Source organism: Triticum aestivum, chromosome 3B (genome assembly GCF_018294505.1).
Source record: "Triticum aestivum cultivar Chinese Spring chromosome 3B, IWGSC CS RefSeq v2.1, whole genome shotgun sequence".
Taxonomy (NCBI): Eukaryota; Viridiplantae; Streptophyta; class Magnoliopsida; order Poales; family Poaceae; genus Triticum; species Triticum aestivum.
Window position 1 is genome coordinate 820,850,578 of NC_057801.1, and position 23,967 is coordinate 820,874,544.

A 23,967-nucleotide genomic window follows, 5' to 3' on the forward strand; every position below is an offset into this window, starting at 1 on the left:
AATATTTCAAAAGCCCGTGGCAACGCACGGGCATTATACTAGGTTTATTTAGGGAGTGTAGTGAGAAGAGACGTCCTTCCGTCAGTCGAGCCCAGAACCGTGCCCATCAGTAAGTCCATCGCGAGTAAAAAAAAGAACCATCACCGAGTCTCCTCTCACCGGAGACGGGACGCCGTCGACGGTGACGGCTTGGACACCCGGAGCACTAACAGGATGCAAAGCGACCCTCGCGACGGCCAAGATCTCCCGGAAAAGTACGGTGACCCTTCGCCGGAGCTCGCCGAGCCGCCGCAGCCTCGATACCGGATCTGAGCCCACGAGGTACATACATCTCGTCCGATGCCGCTAGTTAATCAGTTTTGTGGTCGATTCATTTAATTTCTTCAACGGGAAGGAGGATGCGGATGTGGCAGAGCTCAAAAGGCTACACGCTAGGAGGATGTGGAGCACATTCAGAATCTGTTTCAGGTACAGAAATTGCAGGCTGCAGCTAGTGTTAACCTAAAGAACTTTGACTCAAGATTGTAGTGAAGCTTTGTGTTTAATCTTTCTTGCCGTGAGGATGTTACAGATCGCATAACACAATCACTTAACACCAACGACAGATTAAATACTACCAGTCTCTGGACTCAAATCCAGAACACAAGCACAGAAGCTGTCATGACAATCGCAATGATACCAAGATCACAATTTCTGAATCAAGCTGTGTTTGTTTCTTTTTGGTATTATTATTAGAGTAGTCAAGTAGAGCAACTTCCTGTTACGACCAATTAACAGGATGCACCAAGTCAGCATAATTAAGACAAAATGGTCATCTTTGCCCAGTAAAAAATGTCACAAAACTAGAGCTTCTTTTTTTATCTGGGAAGGGTGAGGAATGATGGAGGCTAGATAAATAGGCCAGGGATCCATGTGCATCACGTCAACCAAGAACGGGCCAAACCGGGAGCGGGGAATAAGAAGGAGCGATGAGACTGCTACGGAGACAATGGCTATGGTTGTGGGAGATCCTCAAATGGATATCAGAGCTGCAAGATGCAGAAAAGCCTGAAAAGGCGGATGCAAGCAATGCTGTGGCATTAGTGTCACCGGCAGGGAAGCAGGACAGATTATTGACCTTAATGGCTTAATCTGAGAGGATCAGTGCATCTCTCTTCTAATTGATAGTATCAACTAATACTAGGAATTGAGCAATTATTGCAGTTTCTGTATAAATATCACAATCCTGGTAGCAATATTACATAAACATGACAATGCACGAGTCATGATAGATGATAAAAACAAAAGTGTGAGAAGATAGGGTGACATCTTACAACTTATAGCTCCCTCCAGTAATAGCATAACTATACTGACAGGGCGTCTTGTGTCTTCGCACCATTTTCACACAACCCGGAACCATTTGCGGATTTTACCCCATTTCAACAGAATACCTGCCGCGAATCCAACGCCAAAGCCCACCCCAGCAAAGAGAAACAAAATGACATCAACATGATCTTTGGATATGCTTACTTGTGCCTCATTTGGGTTACTTGAATTACCACATGGTTTGCACAAAGGTGGTCCACAAAGCTCTGCATTCCCTTCATATGAAGTGTTCTCAAATGTTGCAAACTGACGTGACTGTGGTATCCTTCCATCCAGCCTATTTCCAGACAAGTTCAGTGTGCTAAGAAATGTTAAATTTGTTAGCTCTTGTGGAATCTCTCCAGAAAGCTTGTTCCATGATAAGTCAAGCGATTCCAGTTGACGCATCTCACCAATTTGTGGTGGAATCCTTCCTGTAAATGCATTATGCGACATGTTCAATATGTGTAGTGAAACTAGACTTGCAACTGATTCCGGAATGTCACCCTCCAATGCATTATTTGAGAAGTCAATTGCGGTTAAGGTAGTCAAGACTTCTTCAAAAGTCACATATTGACCTTTGTATGTGATTGCAATAGTATCATGGTAGTCTCCGTAATATATCTGATTGCCTAAGATATTGCCCGTCTCACTGGAATTTGCCATCATAGATGTGAACCTCCCAAACCATTGTGGATCCAAATTGCCAGAGAAATTGTTTGAGGCTATATCAATGATTTGTAACTTTGAGAAGTATTCCCTGGATTTTCTATCTCTTTTAGGATAAGTAAGCGAGCCATAGAATAGGTTGGATCCCAGAACGACGATACGAAGATCAGAAAGCCTGCCCAACCAAGATGGGAAAGTATCAACGATATGATTGTTTCCAATGTCTAGAACCTCCAAGGCAGCACAGTTGGAAAGAGACCTAGGCAGCTGCCCTTGAATTTTATTGCCATGTACATCAATTGTCTTCAGATTACAGTGCTTACCAACACGGTAAGGCAATGTTCCCTCCAGGTGATTTTCCCTCAAATTTAATACACCCAAATTGCTCTCTTCTACCAGACAAGATGGTAGTATGCCACTGAAGTTGTTATATGACAGGTCAAGGACTTCGAGGTTGCTTAAGTCGCAAACTGAATGGGGTATATGCCCACTTATGTTATTTCGTGACAATTTGAGATAGCTAGTTTGGCGAAGGTAAGTAGTGAAGTTAGACATAACAGAAGAAAATCTGTTGTTTGAATAATCCAAGAATATAGGGTAGGTGTTAGCTGTTGTCAACAGGTTTGGCATTGGTATCTGGCCATGCAGCATATTGGAACTTAGGTCAAGAGATTCCAAATAATTGTATGGGAGAACATATGAAGTAAGTTGCATATCTTTGAATATGTTGTGTGAAAGATTTAGACTTGTAAGGCTATCATCCCATCTCTGCCATAACCATTTGGGTATACTCCCATGTATTTTGTTGCTCGGAAGGTCTAACATTTGGATATGATTAACATGCATCAAGAATCTAGGAATTGTTGTCATGTTGCAAGACGCAAACCCTACTATCAAGAGTTTAGGGAGTAATGGTACCATGGGTTTACTGCCTTCTCCATCCAAAATGGACAACTTGTTTTTCGAGAGACCCAAGTAATCAAGCTTTCTTAATTTCCAAAGTGAGCTCAAATGTACTGAACTTGTTAAGTTGTTTGAGCTAAGATCCAGTAACATAAGATTTTTTAGTCCACCAAATTCTTTGATCGGTCCAGAAAGTTGGTTTGATGAAAGATCCAACCAAAACATTGCTGGAGAAGCGAATAGAGATGTTGGAATCTCTCCTGAAGTAAAGTCAAAATGAATCTATGTTAAGATTGTAATGAGGACCAAACAATGCATTTTCTGTAGAATAAAAGTTATGAATGCCAAGTAGAAATATTTCAAAGAACAAGATAACTTTGTTATAATATATTACGTAACGTACAACATTAAATGTTGGTATCCAAGAGCAATAACTTAAGTTTTGGATAATCTTAAAAGGCCAAAAGCTTTAGCTAGTACCACTTGGACTCTGCTGCAGAAGAATTACATGGATGATATCCATACATGCCATATCATAGCAAACGGAAATAAGTTCAATTTTTAGTGAAGTTGTTTTAAGGTCACGACAAGCATCTACTAAATAGCTCAACACCATCTAAAGTAGGAATTTTAGCACACTCGGTTCATCTGAGTTGCTTGGTAATGGTATTTTGTAATTAATTTTCAATTCCTATGTCATTGGACTTTGCTTGATAATTGTATTTTTTTTAAAACTTCATCTAGGAATAATTATCCTAATACCGGGTGTAGGCACATCCCACACGTGTTTCATACATTTTAAGTAGTATATATCACATCAGAGGTTATGTATTCATAGTATGTAGTGTATAAACATATTTAGATAGAATATATACAACTCCCTCCGTTCGGTATTAGATGATGCTCAAACAGATGTATCTACACGTATTTCAGTACTAGATACATCTATTTGAGCGTCAACTAATTCCGGATGGAGGAAATACTTTTTAGGTAGTATGCACAATAGTTGTTTAGCATACTCCTTTTATCACTGGCTTAGATGTAATTTCCCTTTCCAACTAATAGTAAATTTTGTTTGTATCATATGCATTCCCAGAAAGTGTTTTAAACAATAACATGCGCACATTTAAATAATTTAATCCATGATAGTTCAGTGCTATGTATTATTTTTGTTAGGTATTGGCTCCTTTGATGGTTCAATGTTTTGAGCTCAGCAATTCTAAAGTTGGTGAGGACTGTCATTTGCTAGTAATATCATATTATAATTCTTGGGAAAATGTATAGGCCAGATGGTAGCTTAGCGCGCGACTATTCAGGTGCTGTCCATTGACGCAGATGCGGGAAGCCTAACCGTGGTGTCAACTGGTGCCCCAACTTGGCGCCACAACCGGCAGCGGCAGCTGCTACAACCAGATCCAGGAGGAGGCAGCGTTGCAGGAGGAGGAGGAGGCGTTGCGGGAGGGGAGGGGCTCAAGGGGCGGAGGAAGAGATTAGTCAGGGATACGAGAAAAGGAAGACAGCCAAGTTGCGATGCAGCGTGAACAGTCAGCCCTTACTCGCTTGCAGCATTGGGAGGGCACCGCTCGAGGTCTCCTGCCGCACCACCACCTCACCCCTTGGGGGTGGGTCCTGCTCTGTCCCGGTCCTGCGACGCCGCGAGGAGGCGTGGTGGCTCTGCGACCAATCCCTGGCTGCCGGAGCGTCGGACATGGCTATGGTACCACTTGTAGCCAAGAACAGCGAAAAACAAGTTCAAAGACAAAGGGTTTGCGCATCTAAAATTTTATTTCTGCTTTTCAGTTCTTTCTCTTCTTCTATTCCTTGACTTAAGCAAATTACGTTGTGGCGCCTGCCTTCCTAACAGATCATGCCATCCAACGGCCGAGCGCACACGCACGGCACCCTACAAACTGGACGCCTGGCGTTTGCTAATAGAAAAACGGGAAAACACTAACTACCAGAAAATACTGCCATGGCACGCTAAAACAACTACACACCTAATGTGCTTATTTAGCTAATTGGCGGCTAGATTATGCAAACAGTGAATACTTTAGTTATGAATTGAAACTTACCTCTAAGGTTATTTTCCGACAGATCCACATATATCAACTGAGTCAAATTGGTAATTACACTTGGTATTTTTCCAGAAAACCTGCAGCCCGCAAAGGTTAATAACATCAACTGGCTGAGATGTCCAATATATGTTGGTATTTGACCTGATAAACTATTCTCAGAGATTTCCATGGATCTTAGTTTAGTGAGATTGGCGATTGAAGATGGCACTGCCCCTGAGAAGCCACAAGCAGAGATTGTCAAGGAAGTCAACTTGTTGAGGTTGCCAATTGATGGCGGTATTTGTCCAGTGAATCCAAATCTTATTTCCAAAATTTTCAAGTTGGTGAGGTTGCCAATCATGGTGGGAATTATATTGGATGAAGAGCAATCGTACAGTTGTAAGCTTGCCAAGTTCTTGAGGCTACTAATACATGAGAAAAATGGCCCTAACCCCCAAGAAAATTGTGAGAGTCCTAAGCTTGTCAAATTCTTAAGGCTACTAATCCACAAGAAAAATGGCCTTAACTCCCCAGAAAATTGTGCAAAAGAGAGCTGCAAGTTTTGCAAAGAGTTGAGCTTGTTGAACAGTAAATCCGTATGGTCCACAAAAATTGACCTTCCATCAAAACCTAGCTCCCTCAGAGACAGGATGTTGCTAAATGAACTCATCTTGATACCAGAGAAATTAGTAGACTGTAGATTCAAAGTCTCGAAAGAAGACCCATTTGGAAATTCTGGTAAATGTCCCGAGAGTTGACTGTTGCCTGACACATCAAGCACTCTTATATTCTTGAGTTGAAATATTGTCTGAGGAAACCAACCACTGAAACTGTTGTCCGCAAGTTGAAGAACACTTAAATTGAGAAAGTCTGTGAAGAATTCAGGCACCACACCAGAAATCTCATTGTCATGAACGTTGACCGTGGTAAGGGATCGGAGATTTGACAGAGAGGAGTGTATTGGACCTTGGAGGTGACAATCTGCCATGCTAAGAACCTGAAGATAGGGGACAACCTTACCTAGACCATTGCACCACTCTTCTCCACTACTTGATATGTCCACTCCGTCAAGGTACAACTCCCTCAGGTTGGTGAGGTTTGCCAGTAAGGTCTCAAGGCTGGGCCCTCGTAGCAGCAGCTTGTTATAGCCACTCAAGAAAGCAGAGTAACTAGGGCTTGTATACGAAACATCAATATTATGCTCATCAGAAAAATCCAGTGTTACGAGGTTTGTGAGTTTGCCAATGGCGATAGGAATCTGACCGTACAAGCCTGAACATGAAAGTTTGAGGTGAGTAAGCTTTGTTAGCTTCTCGAAGCCAGCTGGTGGAATGCGAGTTCCACCAAAATCGTTCATGCTGAGGTCGAGGTATCGCAGGGAGGTGAGGTTGAAGACCACGGCATGCAAGCCATAGCTGTAGAAGCTACAGCCACGGAGGTCAAGAACAGTGACACCGCCGCCGTCATCAGATACGCCATCATCACAGCCGACGCCCTCCCACTGACAGCAGTCAGTACCAGGCTCCCACGACGGCAGTGTGGTGGTGGAGTAGTCGAAGATGAAGGACTGCTTTAGTTGGAGAAGTGCTGCAGCTTGGTCCGTACGGCAGACGGAAGAAGCAGTGGCGCCATGGGCATGGGAAGTAGATGGACCTAATGAATAGAGTTGTATCAATGTGAAGAGGGCAACTAGGTGAATAGCACAAGCCATTGGTTCGCTTCGACCTCTGAACTCCAACTAACTCCCGGGAGAAATATATAACATCCTCTCTTCTTCTTTGTGAGAAACATCATTATCAATTTCACTGTCTAGGAACAAGGGAGCCTGTGTGGAAAAATGACCTTTGAAAATTCGGAGTCAAGTCACCGCCACCAAGTCTCCATGTCCTGATCAAGCTGCACCGTGAGCTTTAGTCTTCAGAATTCAAGTGATAATCAATGTGCCGGATCGAAGAAGGCATACAGGTCAGGACAATGTTGATTGACGGATAATGACATTAAAGCTCTTGCGAAGAATTATTTTCAAAGCAGAACTTCTCGAAGATGTTTCTGCCCTCTCTACATCAAGTTGTTTGGTTTAAGTTCTCTTCACGTGCTTTCTCTAAGCTTGTGAGGAGTTTTGGGTGGCACTTCAAGCCTGATTCAAATGTTCACGACGAGGCTTATCTCTTAAAATCCAGGTATCCATGTTTGAATCAAATGTAAACTATTCATTGTATGTCCTCCTGGTCTGCTAGCATTTCCATATGACAGTCGACTAACGAACACGTTGAGCTCCGGAAACAATTGTTTCAAGTACCTAAAAAATTCATCCATCTAGCAACATGTATTGTGGCATCGTACATGATATGATGACCATTTTGTTACATGGGGTGAAAGATTTTAGGATCGAGCATTTACTGAAGCAGTCACGATCTCAGCTCGCTTTCACAATTTTGCGGGAAATTTACAAACATCTGTCACTTACAAATCCTAGTTGAGCTCCTGGTGAGCATGAGTGGCGATGGTATTTGACAATTGTATTTTCTATGCATGATTGTACATGGAGTTATGTATGAACTCTTTTACTATAAGGCTTGAGACAATAATCTTATCTATTTTGAGATCTGTAGACGATTTGCTAAGCAAAAGGTTAGATTCATGCCTCAGGATGTACAACACTGGGAAGGTCGATAATAGTTTTGTCTATTAATTTCTCAGTTTGTGGCAGTTGTAATACATTGTTAATGTGAATTCAAAGCCCCATCCACTGTGACCAAGTACCCAGTCCTGATCAAGCTGTACCATGAGCTTCGAAGGTCAAGTCATAATCAATATGCCGGATCTAAGAAGGCATGCATGAAGTACCGCGTTGAGCGGTTGACTGATGGATAATTCAGATAGGATTTTGCGAAGAATTCTATTTCCACAGAATCTTTTCGAAGATATTTCTGCCTCAACATCAAGTTGTTTAGTTTCTTTTTTTTTCACGTGCTTCCTAAGGCTGTTCTTCATGATGAGGGTTACTTCAAGAGCTACGACGAGAGCTTTGGGTGGCACTTCAATCTGCAGGTTCAGTCTTGTATGACTACCAGCGTTTGTGCTTGGTAGTGATGTGGATAACAATACTTCAGTCATGAATATTTTCGAATCTTCAGTTGTACCACTGCTCGTTGCTCCGGCAGATCATGGTGCAAAGGGATGTATTGCATTTGCTCAAGTTAGGAGAGTTCTCATTTTCCTACTAACCAAAAGCAAAAAAGGAAAAGATTGATGTCATGTACTGCAGTGGCGGTGCCAGGAATCATATCATGTGTAGTCAATTGGGTGTTGTGTAGTCAGCTGTATGAAATTTTAAGTTTTTTTTTGTCTGATTTCTGATTGTCGTATGATTTTTTTGCAAAAAATTGTGTAGTCAATCGACTATATAGGTCAACTGTGGCTTGGCAACTGCTGTACCGCACACACCGCCTCTTTCGTGGGAAAGGAGCTAGATTTGTGTAATTCAGAAAACAAGGGGAAAAGCTGTGGTGGTGGAGCGTCGGAAGAATCTTTCCTCGCGATGCAGATTGCTTTGAAAATTCAAAGGCCAAGGCTGCCATCAAATATCCAGTCCTAATCAAGCTGTACCTTGAGCTTCAGAGTTCAAGTCATAATTTCTAAGAGGCCACACGGTGCAATGTTGATTGGCGGATAATGACACATAATGACACGAAAACTCTTGTGGAAAATAAATCTATTTCTTTTTGAAGGTCTTTTTACCTCAACATCAAGTTGTTTGGCTTCATACATAATTCAGAAAACAAATGCGCCATCTGAGTAAACAGGTTGGTAAATGTTTTTTGTTAGCGCTCAGTCCAATGTTGACTGTCTGATAATTACAATAAAGCCCCTGCAAAGAATTCTAGGGGATATCTTGGATTATATCTTCTTGTCCTCAACATTAAGTTCTTGGTTTACTACATATATAAAAATATCTACGGTATGTCATTTTGCTTCACAAGCTTGATGCTTCCTCTATTTTCTCTGTCAAGACTCACTTGCTTTCAGACCTATGTCATTTTTTTTTTATTTTTTTTTTGCGGGAAAGACCTATGTCATTTTCATCTAGAAGCCCATGATTTCGATATCTGAACTTGCAGTAAACAAAGGAAAACGTGACACTGCCGTTCAGAATCAGAGTAAATTGCGTGATCCTTTCTGTTAAACATTATTGTTGAAGTTATATTCACCATCATACCCTGCATAACTCGTTTTGTTTGTCGCCATATATATATTTCAGGCATCCTTCGGCCTGATGAATTTTCAACTGCATATAGAAGCTCCCGTCATAGGCATTCTTCATCGGAAAAAAAATAGAAGCTCCTGTCATAGGCATTCTTCTCGAACAATGATCGTGCTTCAGAAAAATATAAAAAGAAAGATATAACATCAGTTTTTGTGAACAGCAAATGGCTATGCGCCCATACATTTGGTTTCAGCAATCTTCTTTATTGGCGTGATGTTGATAGAAAATGAGGAAATGACTGTTGGCATGATGCTAAGATGATTTAGACCCGCACCCTCCATGCACCATAATTTTCAGGTCGTTGTGGCGGTATCGGCATCTCCAATGCAGACCCTCAAACCTCCCGTATTTATCCGGACCAAGCTGTTCTAACCCCGCAAGCCATCCAAAAGCGTCCTGCATCTGTCCGCGAACCAGTCCGGACATCCGTTTTCTAGCATACCAGAGGGGCTTTGTGGGAGTCCGAACACCAGCCACGTAGAACTCCGACACCCCGGTCCACCCAAAACTGAGGTGGAGCCCGCGACTTTGGAACTACCCACACTGTTTCCTCAGCAAAATCTCCATTTCTTAACCATCTCATCTACCATCCTGTTGGCAAGATCAACTCGGTGACACAGTAAAAATACTGCCCCAAAGCGAAGGCAAAGGCGGCGCCACTCATGAAGCAGAAGGTCGGCTTGGGTGGTTGTCATGCTGCGGGGCATGGGCGTGGGACACGGGCGCCGCCCCCATCGCCGTTCATGCTGACGCCTTCCTAGCCAGAACAATACAAGCGTCGCTACTTCTACGCCGCCCCAGCAGCTCAGCAGGTATCCGGGACATCCGCCACCAGGCACGTGCCTTACTGCATCGACGACAACGCGGCGCCGCTACTTTTCTCCGAGTCTTCATCGCCGCAACTTGTCCGGACACGGACGCCGAGCATGGAGCATCAAGGTACCCGCACTGTTGCCGGTATGTTTCAACCAGGCGAGCCGGCGCATGACAACACGGGCATGTAATATTTCAGATGATCCACAATGGAGGTGGAGGCGGAGGCTGCTAGTGCACGTGGATGACTCTAAGTCCATGCAGCCGGGTATGTACAACCAGTCCGTTGCGTACACTCAGCTACCGGATTTGTATGCCAGCCAGCAGCAGGAGGAAGACAGTGACAATGACCTTGATCCAGATGAATTTGCTGTCGATCTAAGGACGAATAGAGGAGGAAGGTTCAACATGAGAGAGGACAAATTATTGTGCGATGCGTAGTTGGCCATTGGCAACAATTTGATCCATGGCACTGAGCAAAAGGGCGCAACATTCTAGGCCAAACATTTATACTTGGTTTCACAAGCACAAGTATTTCAAGCCATATGCCAACGAATTCATGGCAACCGTGGAGTAAAGTGTTGGAAATATGAGCAAATTACTATGAGATTTAATCCGAATAAACAAAAGATAAACCATGACTACAGTAGCAGAGATTGAACTAATCATGCGAACTAGCATAGCAGATGAACAGATCACATCTAGTGCACATACTAGAAACATGAATTCTACCACGATCTCGAACAGGAAAGATAGAATCACGTACGGTGCAGCAGGAGCAGCACCGCCGGCGTTGATGTTGTCGCCCATGTCGTCGAGGATGAGGTTGCCGAGGTCGGGGAAGAAGTCGTCGTTCGCGAAGTCATCGCTGCCAGCACTCGCGCGAGTGCGCTCCCCAAAAACCCGATCGCCCCTCTCCCGTACAGGATCACGAGAGGCGGGGTTCCGGAGGCCTGCTGTCCCTTCTCCCAGTGCACGCCGAAAGGAGGGATGGAGAAGACTTGCTTGGCGGCGCAATGATCTGGAGCGGTGGTGAGAAACCATACGAAGCGGCGGCGGCTAGGGTAGACGTCTGCCTGACTATATAGTGCGGGCCGGGTAGGTCGTGGGAGTAAACCGCACGTCCGAGTCGTCACGATCCAAAAAAATCGGAAACTGTTCAGTAATTGACGCGTCCGTTAATTATTAATTAATGACTCATTAATTTTTCCCGAGCAGCAAAAATATAGACAACGTGCATAGCTCTGTCCTCGGCTCGGCTCAATCCCGCAACCCGCGGCGCGGCGCAGCGCGTCGCGTCGTGACGAGGCGAGGCGAGGCGTGGCGAGCGAGGAGGAGGAGAACGCGTGTAGGTCTCCTCTTCTCATGCTCATACAAATGGTAGGAGAGCTCACCTTATAAAGAGGTGCAACTCTCTCTCAACTTATGAGGTGGGACTAAACTTTAGCCTCACTCACTCCACTCACATGTGTGCATGAATGGGCCAAGAGAATTTCAGAATTTTAGTTGGGCTTTGGGCCAAAAGCCCACTAGCAAATTCCAACAATCCCCCACAAAGTCTCATTGGCACATTTCACCATTTGTTTCTAAAACATTGTTTATATACCGGTGCTTACACTACAAGAAATATGTCAACTTGTGACCATCACTATTGGTCACTGAAAGGTCACAAATTTTCATTTACGACCTTTTTGTGACCAAAAATAGAAGGTCAAAAGTTGGCCGTCGTAAACTGACTATAGCGACCTTTCTTCTGGAATGGTCAAAGACGTTTACGACTAAAATATTCCTAATGTGGCGTTTTGGTCACTAGCAACCTCTCCAGGCCACGTAGGCATTCAGCGTGGCAAGCTGATGTGGCACAAGATTCAGCCCGGTCCAATTAGGTGTTTTACATGGGCCGAGCCCATTAATTCAGCCTTTTATATATGTTTTTTCCTGTCAATTTATGCTAGCTACATGGGCCAAGCCCAGCAATTCGGCCTTTTTGGTTTCTAAGACAGAACTTTACGGTCCATTTCTTTTTGGGCCTCGGCCTTTTAAAAGTTGACTTTTTTTTTGGGCCTCAGCCTTTTTGCATGCTATTCACGTTTTGGGCCTTGGCCTCTACCAATAAGTAAGTCCAACTCATCAACTTTCTATTTCTCACATTTTCACAGTACAAAGAAACAAAACTATTTCATGAAAAATATTTCAAATGAAACATAACTATATACTTGAAATGACCAGACCAGTACAACCAGACCAGTACAAAATACAACCAGACCAATAAGTGTAGCCTATTACAATCTTTACATACTGTTCATACAACCAGACCAATACAAAATACAATGAAACTAGCTATGAAGTACAACCAGAACGCTTCATCGTCTTCCTCTTCCAAATTCCAAGAAACAAATCACCTAGCATTAGAAGGATCACGCATCAGAAGCATATAAAATCTTTCAACCAACAATATAGTTTGCTTATAAGAAAACATATGGTCTGATTTCAAAATCCATCAGAAACACAGTAACTCTACAGGCAGAAAGTAAACTGAAGGCAACCTCTTTGCACATCACTTATTTATGAACAGAGGGAGTGATATTCAGCTTCTGCAGTCAAAGGAGACCCGTAAACTGAACATACAAGCAACGAAAGCAATTATCAGATATGCTGACTTAATCTCTATGATTCTTAGATCTAGTCATGCTCGTGTTCTTATGTAAATAAGCTCACCAGTGATGTGGTAATTTGTTTCACTGCATGTAATGAGGTCCAGTTATGCAGCAAGTTTACCGTCCAACCAAACATCCTCTTACAAGCAGAAATGTATTCACTTATATACAGTGTATTTGTAGTGCATAGGAATTTACAGAGCTCTCGAACAAAGCCAGCCGGAGTGGGAAGAGAAGGTAGGATGAACCTTGCAAGCAGTGGAGCAGCGACATCGGATCTGGGTTGCACGGCGGCACATCACCTCATAGTGGAAGTCATCGAGGACGTCATCGGCGTGGTGCACAGCAGTCTTGAGGTCCACTCGCGGACGGCGGGGTCGATCACGTCCTTGTACGCCTTGTCCTGCCCTTGCACGGTGACAAATTAATTAACATTACAAAACTGCTTCATACTAGTAAAAGGCACGTGCCATGCACATACATACTTAAGAATTATTGCAAAATGTTGTATGTAATTGAGAGGGATTGAAGTCATTTTTATTTACTATATAATCAGGCTGTTAGTATTTGTTAAGTTATTCAAGTAAAGTCCATACACATGCATGCATATAGTGATTAGTCAATCTAATTGAGTACTCCCTCCGTTCCTAAATACTTGTCTTTCTAGAGGTTTTGACAAGTGACTACATACGGAGCAAAATGAGTGAATCTACACTCTAAAATATGTCTACATACATCCGTATGTTGAGTTCATTTAAAATGCCTAGAAAGACAAATATTTAGGAACGGAGGGAGTAGATGTTTACGTAAAAAAGTATTGGTAGAACAATGGGAAAGCTGGGCCAAAATATTTGCAAAACGAATTGATAAGAGAAAGTAGAAAAATGGAGAGGTCAAGGTTTTTCTTTTAAAAAATGTACAAAGCAGCTTTTGGGCTCTCAGGCACCCATGCTCCTTGTGAGCAATTTATCAAATATGCTTAGTAATAACAAAGGAAAATCATGCATGCAGAATGGAGTGTATTTTAGCATAGCAGAAGGTTTCAGAAAATGATAGGGCTACCAAGATTTGCATGTCATACAAAAACAAATCAATAGAAACATGCCAAAGTTCTTATTTTTGCACAGGCCATATTCGTTCGAATTATTTTACGAAAAAGTATCAGTTTATTAAACCTGCAGATTACTACATGTTTCATTTTTTGACAAAAAAAGAGAAAATATTTCTGGCACCAAGAGTACCAGTGCCCGAGAGCGAAATTTTGAAAGTAACAATCTTATATTTTACATGTTGTTTTTAATCTGCTAAAATGCATCCTTACAGAGACTGCAGGCTCCATGTGTGTTTTTCTCTCCCTCACCACGCTGCATAGGAGTATAGATACAATCAGTTTTTCGTGCGGACGTTCATTACACTCATCATATAGTGTGTGTGTGTGTGTGTGTATCATCTGAAAAGGAAGCTTACCAGAGAGTCCTCACTGGCCTTGGAGTTGAGGACGCTCTTGTACACTTGCAGAAAGTCTTTTCCCTCCAAATTCTCGCTGGCAGCCTTTTATCCAAAGCATTCAGATTCCAATCCTGCGTACATGCACACAGTTTTCAGTCCCACAAAGTCTCATATCAATATGGAGTTGCTACGTACATTCAACAGGGGAGAAGCAGAAATATAAAACAGAGTATGTCTGGTGACTCTGGTCAGGAAGACTCCACTATTTGATGTAGCATTCAAAAATAACACAAATAAAGTTGCATTTGTATACCGTACATAACTTGAACGAGAGTGGCCAAGAAGTGCAGGAATCTTTATTTCTTTTTGAGAAAAAAATAGTGCAGGGAGTATATATTACCTTGAAGAAACCGTGCCAGCTTGTCGAGGTTTCTGGCCGTGAGCTTGTGGAGATCCTCGCCGGCCCAGACAGGGAAGACGAAGATGGTGGTGCAGAGGCAGGTTAGTACGCCGATGACGATGGGGGAGAAGCGCTCGTCCGCCATCTTCCTTCTCTCTCTCTCTCCAAGTGTCCATCAGGATCCTCACAGTCGTGTGTACAGGTGCCCTGCCATGAAGTGCCAGCATTTTCCATGCCATCAGATCCATTACAGACATGCTTAAGGTGCAAAATACACAAGGTAATTAAGCATGTTCCTCCAATATTATGCAATCTCAGATGCAAACAGGTAACAACACCTATTTATATGCATAAACTAACTAAGATTTTCTAGCAAGATAGATGGCAGCACAATTTTCTAGCATAAACTAACTAAGATTTTCTAGCAAGATAGATGGCAGCACAGTGGCTGGCTCCATGTGCGGTCCAACGCAAATGATTTATGCGCACAGCCAAATTCATGGGCCCCAACCACCTAAAGCAAAGCCAAATTAACTAGAGGATAACCGCAAACTTTATCGTATAATCATTCCAGCGCCTGACGGCAACAAAATCAGGTACAACAAATTCCAATCGACGGCGAAATAGCAAAGGGGAGGGGGAGGGTTCGAATCGGGTCACCTCCTTGCCCATGGGCACGACGAGGCGGTAGTCGCAGTCGCGGCTGCGGGTGAGGCAGTGCAGCCACCAGCGCGCGACGAGGGTGACCTCGGCCGTGGCGCACCCGCTTGGAGAGCCTGAGGCCGTCCTCCACCGCGCGCTCGAAGTCCTCCTCCATGGCTGCTGCTGTAACCCTGAAGCGGAGGAGAGGAGGAGGCGGTGGAAATTAATGGCTGGGGATTCGTGGACAAGTGGGCGGAAGTGGGATCCCATGGCCTCCCACCGCGGAGGCCATGGGATCGGCAAGGAGCTGGATCTCACCGGTCCGGCGCGGCGGGGATCCGGCGATCCGTCTCGCCACATCCGTACATCTCGGGAGGAAGGGAGGTCGCCGGCGGGGCTGGGGATGGGTTTGCGGGAGTGGAGATTGGCGGCGGGGCCAGGTTTGGGGTTGCGGGATAGGAGAGGATGGATCTGGGGGCCGAGGGGAGGGGGGAGTGGGTGAGTGGGGGTGGCGGCGGGTGGGGATCTGGGGGATCGAGGGGAGGGTGGGTGGGTGGGTTAGGGTTTTTGATTCTCGGGAGAAGCTCCACCGTTGGATGGATGCGTGATGGATGGCTCAGATTGCGTCCAATTTGGTGATCCGCGTGAAAGCTGTTCCTCGCGTCTCATTGGCCGGCTATCTCGCACTTGAATCTCAAAATTTTGGACCCAAAACTTAAAAAAAAATAAACATAACAACGGCATAGTTTGTCAAAATGATCTCGTTTTTTCATAAGTGTGCATCTTAGAATGGCAAATGATGCCATAGTTCGACGACTATTATTTTCTTTGCACAAAAAGATGATTTTCCATTTTTTTGTGAAGAAGCTACCAAATATTTGTTCCAAAATAGCACAACTCCATTTTTCAAAAATATTAGACCACATTTTATGTAAAATTGACCAAATAGTTACATGTCAAAGGCTTTTGATCCACCTCTTATAAAAAAACAAATTTCATCCATTCGGTAGGAAGCAGGGAAAATTTGAACCAAAATTTGTTCAAATGATTTCATATTGTGCACAAGGGTGCATATTGGAATGGTAGACAATGTTGTCTAAGGAAATTTTCATTTTCTTTGGACGAAAAAATCATTTTCCATTTTTCGAGTGCCCAAAATGAGTTTTTTTTTTGTGAAGAACCTACCAAATAATTGTTGCAAATTTGGACCAAATCAAATTTCTAAAATACTAGGACATATTTAATGCACAATTGAAAAAATGGTTGATTGTAAAAAGTTTTGATCCACCTCTGGTGAAAAAGACAAATTTCCGCCGTTTCAGCTGGAAGCGGGTCAAATTTGAACTGCAGCTGCCTCATAGTTTGCTATTTATTTTTTCCAAAAATTATTTATAGGTACAAAAGTATCTATTTTATCAGAGAAACACCCAAAAAAATCCAAGATTCAACCACTAGCTAGGAACGCTCATTCCCGCCGTTTTGACTGCATTTTGAAACGGGCATAAAAATATAAAAAATATTAAAAAATTAGAAAACCTTTGCATTGTGTCATTATATGTGGTCAAGTTATCAGGAAAAATAACAAACTTGTAATACGACAATTATTTTAAAAAAGTGTTATCAGAAACGAGCTATCACGTGTGGAGATCAATGGCTTTCAAGCCAAATGATCATCTTATGGCCACATTCATGGCATAGTTTGTCCAAATGATCTCATATTGTGCACAAGAGTGCATATTAGAATGACAAACAATGTTGCCTAAGGAAGTTTTCACTTTCTTTGAACGAAAAATTCATTTTCCATTTTCTGAGTGCCCGAAAGGAGGTTTTTTGTGAAGGACCTCCCAAATAATTGTTGCAAAATTGGACCTAATCAATTTTCTAAAATACTATGCACAATTGACAAAATGGTTGGGTGTCAGAAGTTTTGATCCACCTCTGGTGAAAAAGACAAATTCCCGTCGATTCAGCTGGAAGTGGGTCAAATTTGAACTGTAGCTCCCTCATAGTTTGCTCTTTATTTTTTCCAAAAATTATTTCTAGGTACATAAGTATCTATTTAATCAGAGAAACACCAAAAGTTTTCCAAGATTCAACCACTAGCTAGGAACGGTCAAGCCCGCCGTTCTGACCGCATTTTGAAACGGGCATAAAAAATTCAAAAAAAATCAAAAAATTGGAAAACCTTCGCATTGTGTCATTATATGTGACCAAGTTTCCAGGAAAAATAATAAACTTGTAATACGGTAATTATTTTAAAAAAGGGTTCTCAGAAATGAGCTATGATGCGTGAAGATTCATGGCTTTGAAGCCAAATGATCAATCTTATGGCCACATTCATGGCATAGTTTGTTCAAATGATCTCATATTGTGCACAAGGGTGCATCTTGGAATTCCAAACAATGTTGCCTCAGGGGGTTTTCATTTCCTTTGCACGTAAAATTCATTTTCCATTTTCCGAGTGCCCGAAATGAGGTTTTTTTGTGAAGGAACTACCAAATAATTGTTGCAAAAATGGACCAAATAAATTTTATAAAATACTAAGCCATGTTTAATGCAAAAATGACCAAATGGTTGGGTGAAAAAAGTTTTGATCCACCTCTCGTGAAAAAGACAAATTGCCGCCGATTCAGTTGGAAGCGGGTCAAATTTGAACTGCAGCTGCCTCATAGTTTGCTCTTTATTTTTTCCAAAAATCATTTCTAGGTACATAAGTATCTATTTAATCATAGAAACACCAAAAAAATTCCAAGATTCAACCACTAGCTAGGAACGGTCAAGCCCGCCGTTTTGACCGCATTTTGAAACGGGCATAAAAAATTCAAAAAAAATCAAAAAATTGGAAAACCTTCGCATTGTGTCATTATATGTGACCAAGTTTCCAGGAAAAATAATAAACTTGTAATATAGTAATTATTTTAAAAAAGTGTTCTCAGAAATGAGCTATCAAGCGTGAAGATTCATGGCTTTTCAAGCCAAATGATAAATGTTATGGCCGCATTCATGGCATAGTTTGTTCAAATGATCTCATATTGTGCACAAGGGTGCATATTGAAATAGAAAATAATGTTGCCTAAGGAAGTTTTCATTTTCGTTGGACGAAAACACCATTTTCCATTTTTTGAGTGCCTGAAAGGAGGGTTTTTTGTGAAGGAACTACCAAATAATTGTTGCAAAATTGGACCAAATCATTTTTATAAAATAGTAGGCCATATTTAATGCACAATTTACAAAATGGTTGGGTGAAATTTTTTTTATCCACCTCTCGTGAAAAAGACAAATTTCTGCCGATTCAGCTGGAAGCGGGTCAAATTTGAACTGCAGCTGCCTCATAGTTTGCTATTTATTTTTTCCAAAAATCATTTCTAGTTACATAAGGACCTATTTAATCATAAATACATGATTTGGTGGCGATACATCGAGGTTTGGGCGGTGGCCGAGGGCCCCAACTCTAGAGCGCGTAAACTCGCATGCCCGCCGCGTGGTCACCGCGTGACTGTGGCGTTGCCATGTGTTCTGGGCGGCCTAGGCATGTCTAGTGGGTTGGGCACTCCCCAGGTTGGTTCTAGGAAGAAAAATACAACATAAGATTCTCACGAGGAGACCAATCGATGCTCAAACATGAATTAGCAGCAAAGTGTTTGATTAGCGGTACGGGAAATGTACATGGCTAATGGGCGTGAGTTTTGGCTGAGGATGATCAGTTACTAAGAACACCGTTTTCTAAAATTTTCAGCTCAAAAGGAGGAGCCTAGGTGGTACTTGCTTTGCAAACCACCACAATGGACATAAATACGAATGTTGAAGCTCGGCTCAAAATAATGAATGGATTGAGCTGGCATTTGGTGGAGGATGGTTATTTGGGAATATGAAAGCACTGTTGAAAATGGATACTATTTGGACATGCCAAAGTGGTACTTCCTTCACAAACTGTTACTCTGAACAGAATAGGAAAATGAATATTTTTGAATTATTTTTAAACTAGGCAAGGAAGGTTTTTACATATTTGACGAAGATATGACCCAAAGAATTTATGAGATTTTTTTGGGAATTTTGGGAATGACAGAAATATAGGTTGCTTCACAATCTAGGGCAAAAACTGCCACATGGACATGACACATAGGCAAAACTGATGAGGTGGCGCCTAGTCATAGCAACCCACCACAATTTACAAGCCTATGACCATCTATATTGGTCGTTAACAACTAGAAATAAGGCAGCGGACTAGCGCTGTTAGCTTTATGACCATTTCATGTATGGAAATTATGACCTTTCTGACCAAAATGGTCGCAATGGTTTAGGGTTTGGAGCCCCTCGAACAGCTTTTGACCAATTGGTCTCAAATGGTCATAAATCTATGACCAATTCTTCCAGGGTCACTGACAGAAGGTCATAAGTTGACATATTTCTTGTAGTGTTAGTGGAGACTGTGAAGTTGAACTTCCACGTAGAGATTTATGCTACACTAGATCACAACTTGAATAGTGGACTATGCCTTGAACTACAAGTTTTCTGCGAGACTAGTTTCACACAAATTCTTGACCGATACTTGGCTGCCGCAAGGCTTCCCCGCGGGTGGAGCGTATACGTCGTACTCCAGGGCCTTTCATGAATTTATTAGAGAGCGCCCACTTCTCACAGACTGCGACGTTAACAGTCAAATTCATATAGGTGTATTCCTCAGGAGATGCTCTGCAGGACAACATCTCTGCTTACTCAAATAAGCCACTTGGAACACATTAAGATAGATATCAACCTGCCATGCAGATCAGGAGAGTATTGCATCTTCATGGAGTGGGATAATTAAAATAAGGATACTCTCCTCTCAGCTGACCAACAGCTTGTCTCCCACTTCTACTTCACGGGATCTCCGATCACATAGAGTGGGTTACCACTATGGACAACTCATGCGGTGGGTCTCAAACCCATCTCCATCGATGCATTATCTATCACATTACGTGATAGACCCTTTGTGAAGGGATCTGCCAAGTTTTTCGATGTTTGGATATAATCCAACGTAATAACTCCAGAGTTCCTCAGTTTCCTGACAGATTTTAATCTCCTCTTCACATGCCTTGAGGACTTCATATTGTCCTTAGAACTGTTTATCTTGACAATCACAGTTTGATTATCACAGTTCATCAGGATAGGGGGTATTGGTTTTTCAACCATAGGTAAGTCCATCAATAGCTCACGAAGCCACTCTGCTTCAACAGTGGCAGTGGCTAATGCAGTGAGTTCTGCTTCCATAGTTGACCTCGTTAAGATGGTCTGCTTGCAAGACTTCCAGGAAACAGCGCCACCACCAAGTGTAAAAACATAACCACTTGTGGCCTTAATCTCATCAGCATCAGATATCCAGTTCGAGTCACTATAACCCTCCTGTACCCTTGGATACCCGACGTAGTGAATCCCATAGCTCGCAGTGCCCTTCAAGTAGCGCATAACTCTCTCAAGCGCACGCCAATGATCATCTCCCGGTTTTGACACAAACCGACTTAGCTTGCTCACAGCAAAAGAGATGCCAGGCCTCGTGGCACTCGCCAAATACATAAGCGAGCCAATAATCTGAGAATACCTCAGTTGATCTCTAGCAATCCGTCGATTCTTTCGAAGCAACACACTAGCATCATATGGAGTTGGAGAAGGCGTGCAGTCGCTATACCCAAAACGACTCAAGACCTTTTCCACATAGTGAGACTGAAGCAGTGTGATCCCACCATTCTCATCTCTCAACTGCTTGATGTTTAAGATAACATCAGCTACTCCTAGATCCTTCATCTCAAAACAGCGAGATAAGAAATCTTTAACCTCCTTGATTAAATCAAGTTTGGTTCCAAAGATCAATATGTCGTCGACATACAAACAAAGAATAACTCCTTTGCCCCTACCATGGCGATAGTACACACACTTGTCACCATCATTTACTACAAAGCCGGCAGCAGTTAATGTTCTTTCGAACTTCTCATGCCACTCCTTAGGAGCTTGTTTAAGGCCATATAAAGACTTTAATAACTTGCACACCTTTCCTTCTTGACCAGGTACTACAAAACCATCTGGCTGATCCATGTAAATTTCCTCCTTCAACTCTCCATTGAGGAAAGCTGTCTTAACGTCCATTTGATGAACGATAAGACCATGTGAGGCAGCCAGTGATAGTAGCACCCGAATTGTGGTCAGTCTAGCCACGGGTGAGTAAGTATCAAAGAAGTCTTCACCTACTTTCTAGGTATAACCCTTAGCCACTTGAACACCCACTTACATCCTACAGGTTTGCACCCATAAGGATGGTCAGTGATCTCCCAGGTTCCGTTAGCTAAGATGGAATCCATCTCGCTACGAATAGCTTCCTTCCAGTAGTCAGCAACAGGAGATGCATAGGCTTCTGAAATAGTCCTGGGTGTGTCATCCACGAGGTACACAATGAAATCATCACCAAAGGACTTTGTAGTCCTCTGTCTCTTACTCCTTATAGGAGTTTCATTGTCACCCTCAACAGGATTCTCAACGTGTTCCATCGCAATGGTGGGTTCAGGAGTTACAGTGAGTTCCTCACTAGATGGAATAGGTATCTCCTGATTTGATGAACTTGACATATCCTTCATAGGAAATATGTCCTCAAAGAAAGTTGCATCATTAGACTCCATAATCGTACCAACATGCATGTCGGATACCTCAGATTTTATTATCAAAAATCTATAGCCAATGCTATGAAAAGCATAGCCCAGAAGAACACAATCCACGGTTTTTGGTCCAAGCTTGCGCTTCTTGGGAATAGGTATATTGACTTTCGCCAAACAAACCCAAGAACGTAGGTAAGAGAGTTTCAACCTTTTCCTTTCCCATTCCTCAAATGGAGTCATGGTCTTATGCTTTGTGGGAACTCGGTTTAGGACATGACACGCGGTCATTAGCGCCTCCCCCCACCATTCCTTGGAAAGACCCGATGTGTCTAACATGGCGTTAACCAAATCAGTTAGAGTTCGTTCTTTCTTTCGGCCACCCCATTAGACTGAGGTGAGTAGGGAGGCGTCCTCTCATGGATTATACCATGTTCCGCACAAAACAGATCAAATTAATTGGAAAAATACTCTCCACCACGATCGGACCTAAGCTGTTTAATTTTTCGATCAAGTTGGTTCTCTGCCTCAGCTTTATAGTTTTTGAAGAAAGTTAAAGCCTTATCTTTTGATTTCAGAAGATACACATAGCAATATCTAGTGGAGTCATCAATCAACGTCATAAAATATCTCTTTCCACCTTTTGTCAACACGCCATTCATCTCACAAAAATCAGAATGTATAAGCTCTAGTGGCGCCAAGTCTCTTGCCTCTGCAGTCTTATGGGACTTGCGAAGTTGTTTAGCTTGCACACATACTTCGCACTTAGAGCCTTTGACAGTAGAGATTTTCGGAATTAAATTCATATTGACAGTAGAGATTATTAATAACTTTAGTGCAAATATCTGACAAAGATAGGCGGAACAAACCTCCGCACTCATAGCCTTTTCCAACAAATTGTCCACACTTGGAAATTACAACTTTATTGGACTCAAAAACCAACTTAAAACCATCTCGACATAAACGGGAACCGCTAACGAGATTTTCATTGATGGATGGCACATGATGAACGTTCTTCAGACGCACGGTCTTCCCCGAAGTAAACTTCAGATCGACCGTGCCAACACCTCGAACGATGGCATGTGACCCGTTCCCCATCAACACGGGAGAAGTCCTGTGGCCTGGTAAGAAGAAAACAGGGAGGCGTCAGCACAAACATGTACATTGGCACCGGTGTCAATTAACCAATCAGGGGATTGAAAAACTGAAAGGATGGTAGGAAAAATACCGTACCCTGATTCCTCCATATCAGTATCACCGATGACAATATTAGCAGACTTGCCGCCCTTCTCATGTTCGCGCTCCTCATAGCGGTTAGGACACTTCGGAGCCCAGTGATTAGGATCACCGCAGACATGGCAAAGTCCCTTCCCCTTCTTATGAGAGTTCTTCTTGAAGTTGGTAGAATGTGATGGCTTGTTCTTTGTATCAAACTTGCCTTTCCCCTGAGTTTTGTTCTTGTTGTTTTTGAACTTATTGGGCTGGAAGTTCTTCTTCTGTACCATGTGGGCACTAGAAGCTCCCTCGGCAACTCAAGCACGTGTGTCCTTTGCTCTCGCCTTCTCTTCAACATCAAGAGTACCAATGAGATCCGCAACGGAAAACTCCTGTCTCTTGTGTTTCAGTGAAGTAGCAAAATTGTTCCACGAAGGTGGAAGCTTGGCAATAATGCCTCCGGCAACAAATTTGTCTGGCAACACACACTTGAAGTGCTCAAGTTCTTTTGCGAGCGACTGTATCTCATGAGCCTGCTGTACAACAGAGCGCTCATCAGTCATCTTGTAGTCATAGAATTGCTCCATGACGTACAACTCGCTACCGGCGTCCGAGGCACCAAACTTGGCCTCGAGCGCAGCCCACATGTCCTTGCCGTTGTCAAACGACATATACGAATCCACAATGGAATCATCAAGAACACCCAGAAGAGCGCCTTTAAAGAGAGTATTGATCTTCCCAAAAGCTTCCAGCTGTGCTGGATTAAGATCGCCCTCAGGCTTGCCCTTAGTGGCGTCATAGCAGCCCATGGTCTGAAACCAGTAGACTGCTCTCGTGCGCCACCTCTTATATTGCGCCCCCTTAAAGGCAGGCGGCTTCAGATGCGCAACAAAACCACTCGGAGTAAATAACCTATAATCAGGTTTTTGGATAG

At 42.8% G+C, this 23,967-nt stretch overlaps 1 protein-coding gene across 1 annotated transcript; it reads right to left on the minus strand.

Annotated features, from left to right (window-relative positions):
• Window positions 1-1,262: 1,262 nt before the first annotated feature.
• On the minus strand, window positions 1,263-6,696 carry LOC123072651 (receptor like protein 22). The gene is made up of 3 exons (XM_044496252.1): window positions 5,423-6,696; window positions 4,989-5,374; window positions 1,263-3,176 (listed from the first exon to the last, which is right to left on the minus strand). The coding sequence occupies exons 1-3, from the start codon at window positions 6,679-6,681 to the stop codon at window positions 1,381-1,383; spliced, it is 3,441 nt and encodes a 1,146-aa protein (XP_044352187.1). The 5' UTR covers window positions 6,682-6,696; the 3' UTR covers window positions 1,263-1,380.
• Between the last annotated feature and the right edge of the window lie 17,271 nt (window positions 6,697-23,967).